This window comes from Ixodes scapularis, unplaced genomic scaffold, assembly GCF_016920785.2.
Source record: "Ixodes scapularis isolate PalLabHiFi unplaced genomic scaffold, ASM1692078v2 PGA_scaffold3__209_contigs__length_174095766, whole genome shotgun sequence".
Classification (NCBI taxonomy): Eukaryota; Metazoa; Arthropoda; class Arachnida; order Ixodida; family Ixodidae; genus Ixodes; species Ixodes scapularis.
Genome location: NW_024609868.1, coordinates 15729527 through 15741268, shown reverse-complemented (window position 1 = coordinate 15741268; position 11742 = coordinate 15729527). Strand labels below are relative to the sequence as shown.

General features: G+C 47.6%; 1 protein-coding gene across 1 annotated transcript; it reads left to right on the top strand.

Annotated features, from left to right (window-relative positions):
- Positions 1-632: 632 nt before the first annotated feature.
- LOC120837834 lies at positions 633-2701 on the top strand. The gene has a single exon (XM_040207448.1). The coding sequence runs from the start codon at positions 633-635 to the stop codon at positions 2688-2690; it is 2058 nt and encodes a 685-aa protein (XP_040063382.1). The 3' UTR covers positions 2691-2701.
- Positions 2702-11742: the final 9041 nt, after the last annotated feature.

Below are 11742 nucleotides of genomic sequence, written 5' to 3'. Positions count from 1 at the left end.
TCAATGCCAGCTCGAAACATCACGCTGGCAGGACACCTGCTCTAAACTCAGCCATGAACCGGGCCTACGACATCTCTGGGGCATCTTACGCTCTATGCTAGGGCGGAAGAAAGGTGCGTCTCCTCTCGATGAACTCTTTCTTCGAAACGATCCCATCGCAGTGGAAGACCAGGTTATTCGCACTTTTTTTCCGCACGCGCAAACCAACCCCCCTCAACCTCTCCCCGAAATCACCATCTCAACGCCACATGAACCTCTTGAACGGCCTTTTTCTCTCGGCGAGCTCATGGCAGCTCTCAGACAAGGGAAGGCTCGCTCAGCACCGGGGCATGACCGTATAACTTGGCAAGAACTCCGCAACCTGAGCGAAACGACTTTGCGTCAGCTCCTTGAAATTCTCAACGAATCCTGGGCATCTGCGCAAGTCCCAGATATATAGTCTTAAACTAGCTTTGATCTACCCAATCCCTAAACCCGGAAAGGACCCGTCTACACCGAGTAATTTGCGCCCCATATCCCTGACTTCTACCGTTTGCAAACTTATGGAGCGAATGATCCATACCCGCATTCAACACTACCTCGAATATGTACAACCCGGCTTGCACCCGGCTCAAGCAGGTTTCCGGCCTAACATGGGGACGCACAATTGTCTGTGGCTCTTACGCCGTGTCATTAACCGCCGAAGTAGGAAAGCGCTTCCCGACTATATCTTAGCCTTAGACATGCGTAAGGCTTTTGATAACGTTTCACAGGAGGCCATACTCCAAGAATTAGCGCAGCGCTACCCAAGCCAACGTGCCCAAGACTGGATTCGCTCGTTCCTCCAACAGCGACCTATTCAACTCAATGGAAAGGCCTCGGGATGGACTCCGAAAACCTATTTCTTGGATAGGGGGGTCCCCCAGGGGTCCATCCTCGGACCTTTGCTGTTCAATCTAGCAATGACACGGGTGGCCCAGCGGCTGGAACGTGACACTGTTGCCCGTTTTACTATATATGCAGACGATGTTACAATTTGGACTGAAGCAGCGGATTACCCGGACAGTCAAACAATGCAGATCGAACTACAGGCGGCGGTCCTCAGCGTCTCGCAAACTCTCGAGGAGCTAGGTCTAGAGCTATCCCCGGAAAAAACAGAACTGCTCAGTGTAGATGGCAAGCACGTGACGAACCCCGCTCACCAAATTACCCTCCACGTCGGCTCGCAGGACATCCAGTCTAGCAATGGCCAGACTCGCATCCTAGGGATTCAGATCGCCAGCTGTAATAGCCCTAAAGCGTGGACTAAACATCTGCGCAAACACTGGTCCCCACTGCTACACACCATTAGACGGGTCTCCAATAAATATGGTGGAGCCCGGCAGCAATCTTGTCAAACACTGGCGCGTGCTACGGCTGTTGGCCGGATACTATACGGTACACCAGCCTACGACTGCACCCCAACCCTGCTACGAGACATAGAACGCCTGCACAGGGCCACGCTGCGCACCATCGCCGGTCTGCCCAAACACGTACGCAACGACAGGCTCTTGGCCACGGTGCCAATACCTCCCATAGATGTCATTATGGCTGAAGCACGTAGCCAATTTACCTCTAGATTAGAAAATACCTTACAAGGGCGAAGCACCCTAGCATGGGACCTTCAGCGTCACGTTGCCTGGAGCGGCCCTGATGAAGCTTCGCCGTGGGATAGCCCCGTCATCAGCCTAAAACCCATCAAAGCGATACCTACACAAAACTCCGACCTCCGTAACCGCATGGCCTACCAGCACCACAACGCTGAAAATAATGGACACATTCACATTTACACTGACGCCAGTTTTTTGGCGGACCGAGCCGGATTAGCGTGGCATTGCACCTCTCGACCAGAGCTCACAGGCGCTCATACATGCACTCTACCGCAAGGCACCGCCCTGCAGGCTGAACTATTAGCAATATGGGGAGGGACCTGCTCGATTCCCAACCTCCCTGATCTTCAAAGAGAACAGACGCTAACGCGTACATACCGAATCTACACGGACTCCGTCGCAGCTCTAGAAGAACTGTCAACACCAACGACCGAAGATGCTACCGCTGTTGAAATCCGTAAACGCCTTCGGATGCTTCAAGACTTGGGCGCGGATGTTCAGATCCTCTGGACGCCAGCCCATACCGGGGTCCCAGGAGGAAACGCTGCAGCACATGCAGCCGCCACACAGGCACGTGGGAGCAACGTAACTACAACCCCACCCTCCTCACAGATCCCCTTCGCAAATCCCTATTTGACCTTGATGACGCCTCGGAGTTTTCTGCACTATCTACGCACACGTATCCGCAAAGATAGTAAGGATCGCCTCCAGAGGGCGACACCCGAAACCCTTTTCTCCCCCACCGACAAATACACGCGCGCACAAGAAGTATTTCTTAACAAAATCATGACTAACGCTGCATACACACCACATATTATTCAAAAATGGCTCCCTATCGACCTCAATATTCCCCTAAGCTGCCCTCACTGCCAGAAGACAGCAAAAGCAGACCTCCTTCATCTTATATGGGATTGCTCCGCATTCACGACCGGCCGGGACACGATCGTACACATCCCTCATTCCGACCATGCAACCCTCGTTCAACACCTCTTCGATCAACCAGCCAATAGACACCTTCTCGCCACTTTTGGTAGCGTTAGCGGTCTGACCAGGATGGTGTAGGCTGACTTACTCTTTCCTTTCGATTGGTCCAGGATGGCCTGCATGACTTAGGTGCTGCAGAAGACACCGAAGACCAAAGACGGCGGAACTGATGCCAATTTCGAAAAAACCAGACACTCCCCCCCCTCCCTCAACCCCCTTACCCCCCCAGCGGCCTTGTGCCATCCTCCCTCCCAAAGGATCAATAAATAAATAAATTATTTTGTTTTAAAGCCACACTTTTTTGCCCTTGTCTTCACGCATAGAGTGACTATATAATGCACGCTAGAGGTTCAGCTGGCGCTAGTGTGCTGAGACAAATTGAAGCAGTTTGCAACCAAGAAAAGTGACTTCCAGTAATGCCTGTTAATGGGAAAAAGTGAGTGCATTTTCTCCCTGCGCTCGATCACAAGAGCAAATATCCCGAATAATTCGTACGTACTAGGTAGCTTGGAACATTTCTCAGTCAAGCCGACGAAATAATTGGTCAGTTACGGCGTTTTCTTTCCAATTCCGCATTCAAAACGGTGATAAAATAGCTTCATACAGATACATTTATGTGCACTGTCGGACACTGTTGGTGCGGAGACGCCGTCGGCGCCAAGAGAGGGGGCAAGAACTACGCAGTAACACCGGATCAGAAACTGCTTGTGCACGCTGACGATCAGAATAAGTTGAACGTCACGTAATATAGTCCGATTTGCAGTAAATATAGGTACCGCTTTATTCTTTCTGCTCATGGATATGCGTGAAGATGTTCTGCGTTCAAAATATCACCCGCACGCTCGAAATCTATGAAAATAGGGAGAAACCAGGGAGCAGGTGCCCGATAAAAGCTGCCCGGAATAGGAAATAATGAAAAAACACAACTTTCATAGCCCACATACTTTATTCTTTAGGCATTGAATGCTTTTAACCGCTCGTAGTAAAGATGCACGACGGGGCCATTTTTATATAGGGACAGCTGACGTGCATAGGAACGTGTCTTTTTATTATTTCCTATTCGACCGGAATGCTGGCGAACCCTGAACACACTTTACATTCCTTTCGATTGTTATTTTGCTTAGAATCGTCGCTCGTTTTTACATATCTGCTGATAGAACATCGGCTTGAGCCTGAAATATAGCGAAGTTTTACATCGTTCGCTGGTGAAGAAAAATACTGCAAGTAAAGTAATTAGAGTTTTACAACGTTATTAAAGGTGCATCCTATTCGGTACGGTCCAAATAACAAAAGTGGTCCATGTTATTTTCCCGCGAAGGGCCAAAATGCACGGCCGTCTTTCCAATGCACAAGAGCACCGCAAAAGGAGACTGGTTGCTGTCTGCTTCAGTCTGCGCCCGAAAGTCGGCCAGACACTAGCGCCACTTGAACCTCTAGCGTACACTATAATAACTCTATGTCTTAACGCGCCAAAGAAAAAAAAAATCACAATAATAATCTACCAAAACCGTTCTCTCAAAAACTTCCCTACATCCAGCTTTCGCCTTCCTTCTTTTTTTCAACTTTATTCCTTTTACTTAGGTACGTGTGCGAGTGTTTGTGTGTGTGTGTGTGTCTGTGGGGGGGGGGGGGGGGGGGGTGACAAGAGTGCCGCGGATATCTGAATGAATGAGGCGTGTTTGAATACACCTGTCTGTATTTGTAACTCGGTTCCCGAAGAGAGTCGAGGCGGCAAAACAAAGGAAACAGCAACTCGAGCTGTAGTACGATGCTATCCATCACAGCGCGAGTGACGGCAGAGAGATCGAACATTTAATCAGCGTCAGCAGTCAGTGGGGCACCGCCGCTATGCTATCTTCTGCCCAATACCGTAAAAGAAAAAACAAAAAAAAAACAATAATAATATTACGAAGAAGACAATAATAATTTTATGTGTTTCCTATTCCTGTGACTTTCGTTTATTTTATCGCTCAGTGAAGTAGTTTCGGTTTTGGGAGCCACCATTTTGACGCCGGTGTGTGTACGCCATCCAATCTTCAAGCCTTGGTATTAGCGCCGAGATGTTTCGGTGGCGCCCTCTTATGGTTTCCCTCCGTGACGTCACGTCTGGGATTTACCTCGCCGTGACGTCACCAGTTGTTATTCTGGTTACTTACCATCGGGTGCGACGACGGGTTCGATGGTGTGTTTAAAAAGCACAGTAGAAGCTAGGCGCCATCGCAATTCGAAACTAACACCGTGAAAGTTGACAATCTTACATTGCTCATATGCCCGAGGTTTGGCCAATCGTGGGAAGCTGACCACAGCGACGCTTTTGGCCGCGCACATCGCTATATGAAGCCTATGCGGGCAGCGAGTCGTCTGCTTCTTGCGCAGGAGTTGCGGTGACGTCACAATGACGCCGAGTTCTGATTGGCTTGGATTGGAAGGATAGTGGGTAGACATAATGCTAGATGCCTTCGGGTATACACTATTTTTTTCCAATCAGCCAATAAGAGCCTTGCGTTCTGACATCATTGCAACCCGTGTGCAAGGAGCAGACGAACTTGCGCTCCGTATACAGTCACCGACAGCCTAAGAAAGGCGGGGCGTGACCAGTCCTGGAAATCTCATTAACGCTCCGCAGCCAATCAGATTGCGGCATTGGCCGATAAGAACGCCGAAGAGCCAATCAGGAAGCGAGAATGCAATAAGCCACGCCATGAGTTTTTTTAACAGCGATTGTCACTGGTCGTAGCATACGAAGCAGACATACTTCGAACGCGTTTGAAATGTGTCTGCAGATAGTTCTGCCGTTATGTCTGCGTCGAACACACTCTAAAAAAAGCCCGTGCGTCTGCTTTCCCGCACAACACTCGGAGAGCCAATCACTGCAACTTACGGAGGCAGCTCAGCGAATGGCGATCCCGAAACATATGTTTAGACCAAAAAACGCACTCTGTGTTCATTCATTCATTCATTCATTTCTTGATACTGTCAGCCCTTGCACAGGGCTATTACAAGGTTGGAGAAAAAAAAAAGACAGCAACAAACAAACATGTACACTTACATGGAAGCATACACAAAGGTTACAAGTATATTGAGATGCTTCGTAATTTCGGCAGTTTACGAAACGGATATCACTTCGTAGTTTTGAAACATTTCTTTACACGAGCTATAGGGGTTTTAATTTGTAGCTCATACAACAATATCAGTGACACGCTCCAGATACTCATTCAGCGACATAGATGACCCAGCAGAATCAGGTAACATATTCCAATCTTTAATAGCCCTCAGAAAAAAACTGTATACTTAAAGCAATCGTCTTTAACAGATGGATTATGAATGTACATGCTATGACGATGTCTTGAGGATTCGGAGGAGCAAATTTCAAAGTACTCAGATTTCTTTATCTTTACGCAATTATGAACAATCTGAAAAAGAAACTTTAACCTTTCATATTTCGTTCTTGATTCAAATGTAGGAAGATTGAGAAGTTCACATAGTTTGGTGGGGGAATGAACGTGGCTGTATTTATTAAAAATAAACCTGGATAAGAGTCGCTGAATTTTCTCCAGCTTATTGCAATTTTAACGGTATATGGGTCCCATACAATTTTTTTAACTGTGCTGCCTCCGTAAGTCGCGGTGATTGGTTCTCCGAGTGTTGTGCGGGAAACTAGACGCACGGGCTTCTTTTAGAGTGCACCGGGTCTTTTGTAATAAACAGTGAGATTGCTGCTTTGAGTGACCGCAGTTGCCAGACTGGGTAGGCTGCTGGTGACCCTCCGCAGAACCCTGTTCCCACACACCGCGGCCAGATTTGTTTTTTGAAGCCGCGCGCTCGCTCGATAACGTGAGTAGACATAACACGTCTTCGTCGGGGGCCGCCGTTATCGAGTCGTCGCAGGCAACAGCCGTATAGACGATACACGGTGCTTTCTTTTAAAGCGCAGCTCGTAAGCGCCTGTTTCCGGCTTGAGCGGCGACGCCGTCACCGTCGGCGTAACCGCGCGTTGCATTATAGGGCATTTCCCATAATTACGTCACATGTGAAGTTACGTGTGACGTCACGGGGGTCACGAGTGACATCACGAGGGTCACGAGTGACGCCATGAGGGTCACGAGTGAGGAGGAGGAAGGAGAAGGAGGGAGGAGAAGAAGGAGGAGGAGGGGCATACTGTACTCTCCGTACCCTCCTCTCCTTTTCCTCCTCAAGATCTGCGCTCGAATTCGGTATTGCAGGGCATTAAATGTCTTTCATACTTTTTTCTTCTCGTTCTTGTTCGAAGAAAAATGCGCGAGTACTATACAAGGCGTCAGTTAAGAAAAGAACCGTGTTTCTTCGCACCGCAGATACAAACTGCACGCACTGCCGTACACTGTAAAAAAAAAAAGTATGTAAGGGTAGCTTTTCGCAGAACGCGGCGACAGTCAATCACGCCGAGCAAGAGAAGGACCCCGCAAATGACAAAACTCAGACAAAAGAAAAAGCAATATGCGCAGGGAGGGACAGTTAACATGGCATTTCGCTTGCTCATTGTCCCTGAGAACATTATCCTTACTACATGGCGTCAGACGAGAAAATGGAACCGCGTTTCTTTGCATTGCTGAGAGAAACTGTACGCACTGCCGTACACTGTAAACGAAACAAAAAGTATCTGAGTGCAGTTTCCTGCAGAACGCGGCGACAGTCAATCACGCCGAACAAGAGAAGGATTTCCGCAAATGACAAAACTCAGACAAAAAAGCGATATGCGCAGTGACAGTTCAGTCAATTAATCAATCAGCCAACAGATCAATCAATCAATCCTTTATTTCACATCAAGAATTGATGTAAACTGCAAAAGCAAAAAGTAAAAGAAAAAAATTGCCTTGACACGGCTTTTGCATTCTTAGAATTTAGCACACAGCAACAGCAAAAGAGAGGCGAAAAAAAAACGATATGCCTATGTACTTACATGCATGGGCGTACCAACCGGGGGGGCAAGGGGGGCACTTGCCCCCCCAGTTCTCAGGGTGGGGGGGGCAAGGCATGCGTTTTGCCCCCCCTGAAACGGCCGCCACTGGGCAGAGCAGACACAGGCCGGCGGCGCCCAAGGAATACCAAGGGCACTGCCCCCCGACCCGCGCGGGCATATTTTTAACGCGCAGGCGATACAAACCCTAGCAACGGTGCTCACGCTCGCCGGATTGGCTGGTTTGTGGAGCCTTGCCCCACGAACAAGGCTACACGGTAACCTAACGGAATCCATCCGCAAGACATGGGCCGGACGGGCCGTCCAGACCAGGACGTAGGCTCTTACACAAAATAAAATTTTGCTTGCTTGCTTGGAGATAGGCACTGCCGCCGTCAACATAGGCAGCGGATGCAATGCGAGTTTCCGAAGAGGTAGCGTAACTTAGTGGTGAGATGTCTGCCTCATACGTGTCAGACCCGGGTTCTATTTATGGTGTGGGCCGGCTTACTTCTTTTTATTTTTTTTCTCGAACATTTTGTTTTGTCGAGGCATTTGGCGATATTTACATTTCTTTTTTACCATTAACACTAAAAAAACGAATGTTGATGACGAAACATCGCTAAACTAAATCGTATCGACTCTATTTACGGAAGTGCATGGGGGGCAGCGGGGCTTGGGTTGCCGACCGGACGCCGCAAAGCGGCGTGTACGGGGGGTGGGGAGGGGGGGCTAGGTGGGTTAATAGATCTGTAATTAGCAGCCGCACACCGTCACCGCGAAGCGGCGTGAACGCAGGCGCGGGGGTGGGTTAACGCGCTTCGAGTGATACACGAGCAGCCCATCCGGCGTGAGCGTCGTTGTTAGGGGTTCTATCGCCTGCACCGTAAAAGGAGCAGTGTGTGCACCTCCTCTAGTGGGCCAGAATTCCTACATTGGAGAGAAGCGGGGACAAGCCCTTTCTTCAAATGCGTCAAGTCTCCTTGAGCTTCGGAATACAAAGAAACGCCACTATCGGAGCTAATCCCACAGTTACTCGACCTCTCTTGCGTCGTGTCTGTTCGCTCCCCGCGCCTCGTAGCAGTGTTGTTGCAGTGGGGGGGCTCGTTAAAATTTGGGGTTTTTTGGACTATCTAAATCACTTTCTTCCTTCCCATCCCCCCCTTTTCTACTCCGCATGCTTCCCCCTCTGCAAATACCAGCTGACCTTCCGACATCTTTTCTGTGTTGATAGGCAAAACAACCACTAAAATTAGAAAGTAATTTGTAATTTGAGTGGAAGTCACTCGGAAAAGTAGTTAAAGTAAACTACGAATTACTAGAATATAAATGTAATTAAAAGTTACTAAACTACCCAGAAAAGTAGTTAAACTACAGTACCTTGAGTAAAGTAGTTGAACTACGTACAAGTCTGGCCCGGCAGGCGCTCTACGTAAGGGTTTTCACCTACCTGCCTAGCCCCGCACACCATCACATGGGCCAAGAAAGGTGTAGTTTTACTGCAGAGGAGAAATCAGCAGGGTCCAAGATGGTGACAATGGAGGATGGGGGACTGTTCCAATGGCTGATGGCTTGAGAAAGGAATGACCAATTGAAAGCGTTAGTAGAGTCAGAAATGTGCTTGATGGTGCAGACGTTGTTGAGGCGAGAAGATGTTCGGTCGGGGGGTAATAACAAAGTGGTTTTGAGGTCGGGAATGTGGTAGTAGATTTTGTGAATAAAGCACAGCTGAGAGACTTTTCTGCGAAGCTGCAAAGAGGACATGGTTAGTTCAGTTTTTAGCGCTGAGACACTGAAAAAAAAAGTCATAAGTGGATGAAATGAAGCGAGCAGCTCTGTTCTGAACTGCCTCTACAGGGTATTGATGAGGTACAGTCGATGGGTATTCCAGATGGTTGAAGCATATTCTATTTTTGGTCTGACGTACGTGTCCAAGGTTAGCTTACGAACAAAGGGTGGAGCCCTTTTTAAGTTACGTCTGCTTAGTCCAAGAGTTCCAGATGAATCGGCAGTAATGACTTCAATGTGGTTATTTTAGGGAAGGTCAGATGTTAGTCTTACACCAAGGTATTTATACACAGTAGCGGTCTCAATCAGATCGGAGTACAAGAAGTAATTAAATGACAGTGTTTGTTTTTTTTCTTGGTGGAGTGGATTAGTTTGCGTTTATACTTGTTTAATGACATAATCCACTCTTTGCACCAATTGTTAATTTTCTCTAGATCTTCCTGAAGCTGGTTATTATTTTGCACACAAGTTACTTTGTTATGGATGACGCAGTCGTCGGCGAAAAAGCGGTTTTTTGAAGAAATCCCAATGGGGATGTCATTAATAAATATTAAAAAGAGTAAGGGCCCAAGTACGAACCCCAGGGGAACACCAGGAGATACATTTATTAAGGAAGATTCATGATCATCATGGACGTGACCTGTACACGGGAAAAAAGAAAGTCACGAATCCATGCAAACGGTTATTTGGTCGAGGCAAAAAGATGATAGCTTAGAAAGAAGGCGTTGATAAAAAACACGGCCGACCGCTTTGGAAAAAAAAAAAAAAAACTGCGTCAGTTTTTTTATTTCAAGGTTCAAGGTTAGTGTGCAAGTCATGGATGAAGTCGCAGAGTTGTGTTTCGCAGGAAAGTACAGTCTCCGGCGATATGAAAGACCCACTGGAAGCGCGTGGCCGAGGCGGTGGCTGGTGGGGGCGCTGCGAGCGCTCCGGGCAGTTCCATTCTGCTTCGAGGGGAGGACGCTCATTCGGCACTCGGCACAAACTGATATGCGCGTTTCGCTTTATCTGAGCCCGAGTGAGCGTCCTCCCCTCGAGGCAGAATGGAATTGCCCGGAGGGCTCGCAGCGCCCCCGCCAGCCACCGCCTCGGCCACGCGCTCCCAGTGGGTCTTTCATATTGCCGGAGAGTGTACCTTTTTGAAAACCGTGCTGCTGTTTAAAGAAAAGAAATGGGATGATAGGTGCCTCATGATATTGGAGTAGAGGATATGCTCAAGTAGTTTGCAAGAAATTGAAGTCAATGAATTAGGGCGATAATTAGATGCGGAAGAGCGGCTGCCCTGTTTAAAGCCTGGGAATTACCCTTCCCACCTTTTGGTCAGATGGAAGGCACCTTTGAGATAAGGACTGAATAAAGATAAGTTTTAAATACTCACTCGAAGTAACACTGGTGTTTCTTTTAAATTTTAGAGTTGATGTTATCGGTTCCAGCGGACGAAGTAAGTTTTAGTTTATCAATCAATGTTATAATACCGGCGGAGTTAACGTTAATAGGATGCATGCGCTCGTAAAGCTCTTCAGGGAGAGTGGGGACGGAGTCCAAGCATTCGTTAGTAAACACTGATGAAAAATATTCGTTAAACACAGAACTATCATGGTCGACGTTGCACATCCGACCATTCCTAACTCTCCCCATCTTCCTAAACGTCCGTGTGTGTCCGAACACCAGAAACCGGAATTTTAAAGGTTAAAAACGGCACGTTGCGAATATGGAACGCGCACTTTCATGCAAAGCTGACCTCAAGTGACTCAAATCGAAAAACATGCATATTTACAATATTGTTATCTCTTCTGGTGAAGGCTCAGCAACCGTTGAATCCGTTTTCGCGCACGAAACGGCGACTACAAGAGAAAGTAAGAACGCAGTGATTGCCTTTATTTTAACAATGTAAACACACTTGCAGGCGTGCGCTGATGAAGCCTCAAAATCAAAGCTCTCGTAGTGTGATTCGTGACTGTGCCGGCTACTACCCAACCTCGTTGTCACGCCACTTTCTGGAAGCATACACCAAAATTACAAGTAAACACACAAAAGCGACATCGATACAATTATCTTCTAGAATATCACCTTATTTAGTCATAACTCTTTCAATAGGCACTACAAGTTGTATTTATTTTAAGAAGAAGAAGCAAATTTTTTTTCGTGAGAAAAAACAAAATATCAATGTTAAGTCTGGTAACGTTGTAATTTTGCCGAATCATTGCCAAATCTTTAGAAAAGTTGGACAAAAGTTGCGCCGAATTTTCGATCTGGGGGGGGGGGGGGGGGAGAGGGTCTGGTTTGCCCCCCCACTCAAAAACAAGTTGGTACGCCACTGCTTACATGTGCCCACATACTACATTCTAAGTGCTACTATAGCACAGTTAACAGGCTAGTAAAGATTACAGATACAAAATACAATAA

What these genes read in the sequence shown, in the direction of transcription:
- LOC120837834 (XM_040207448.1), top strand. Translation starts at nt 633, where the DNA reads ATGGGGACGCACAATTGTCTGTGGCTCTTACGCCGTGTCATTAACCGC.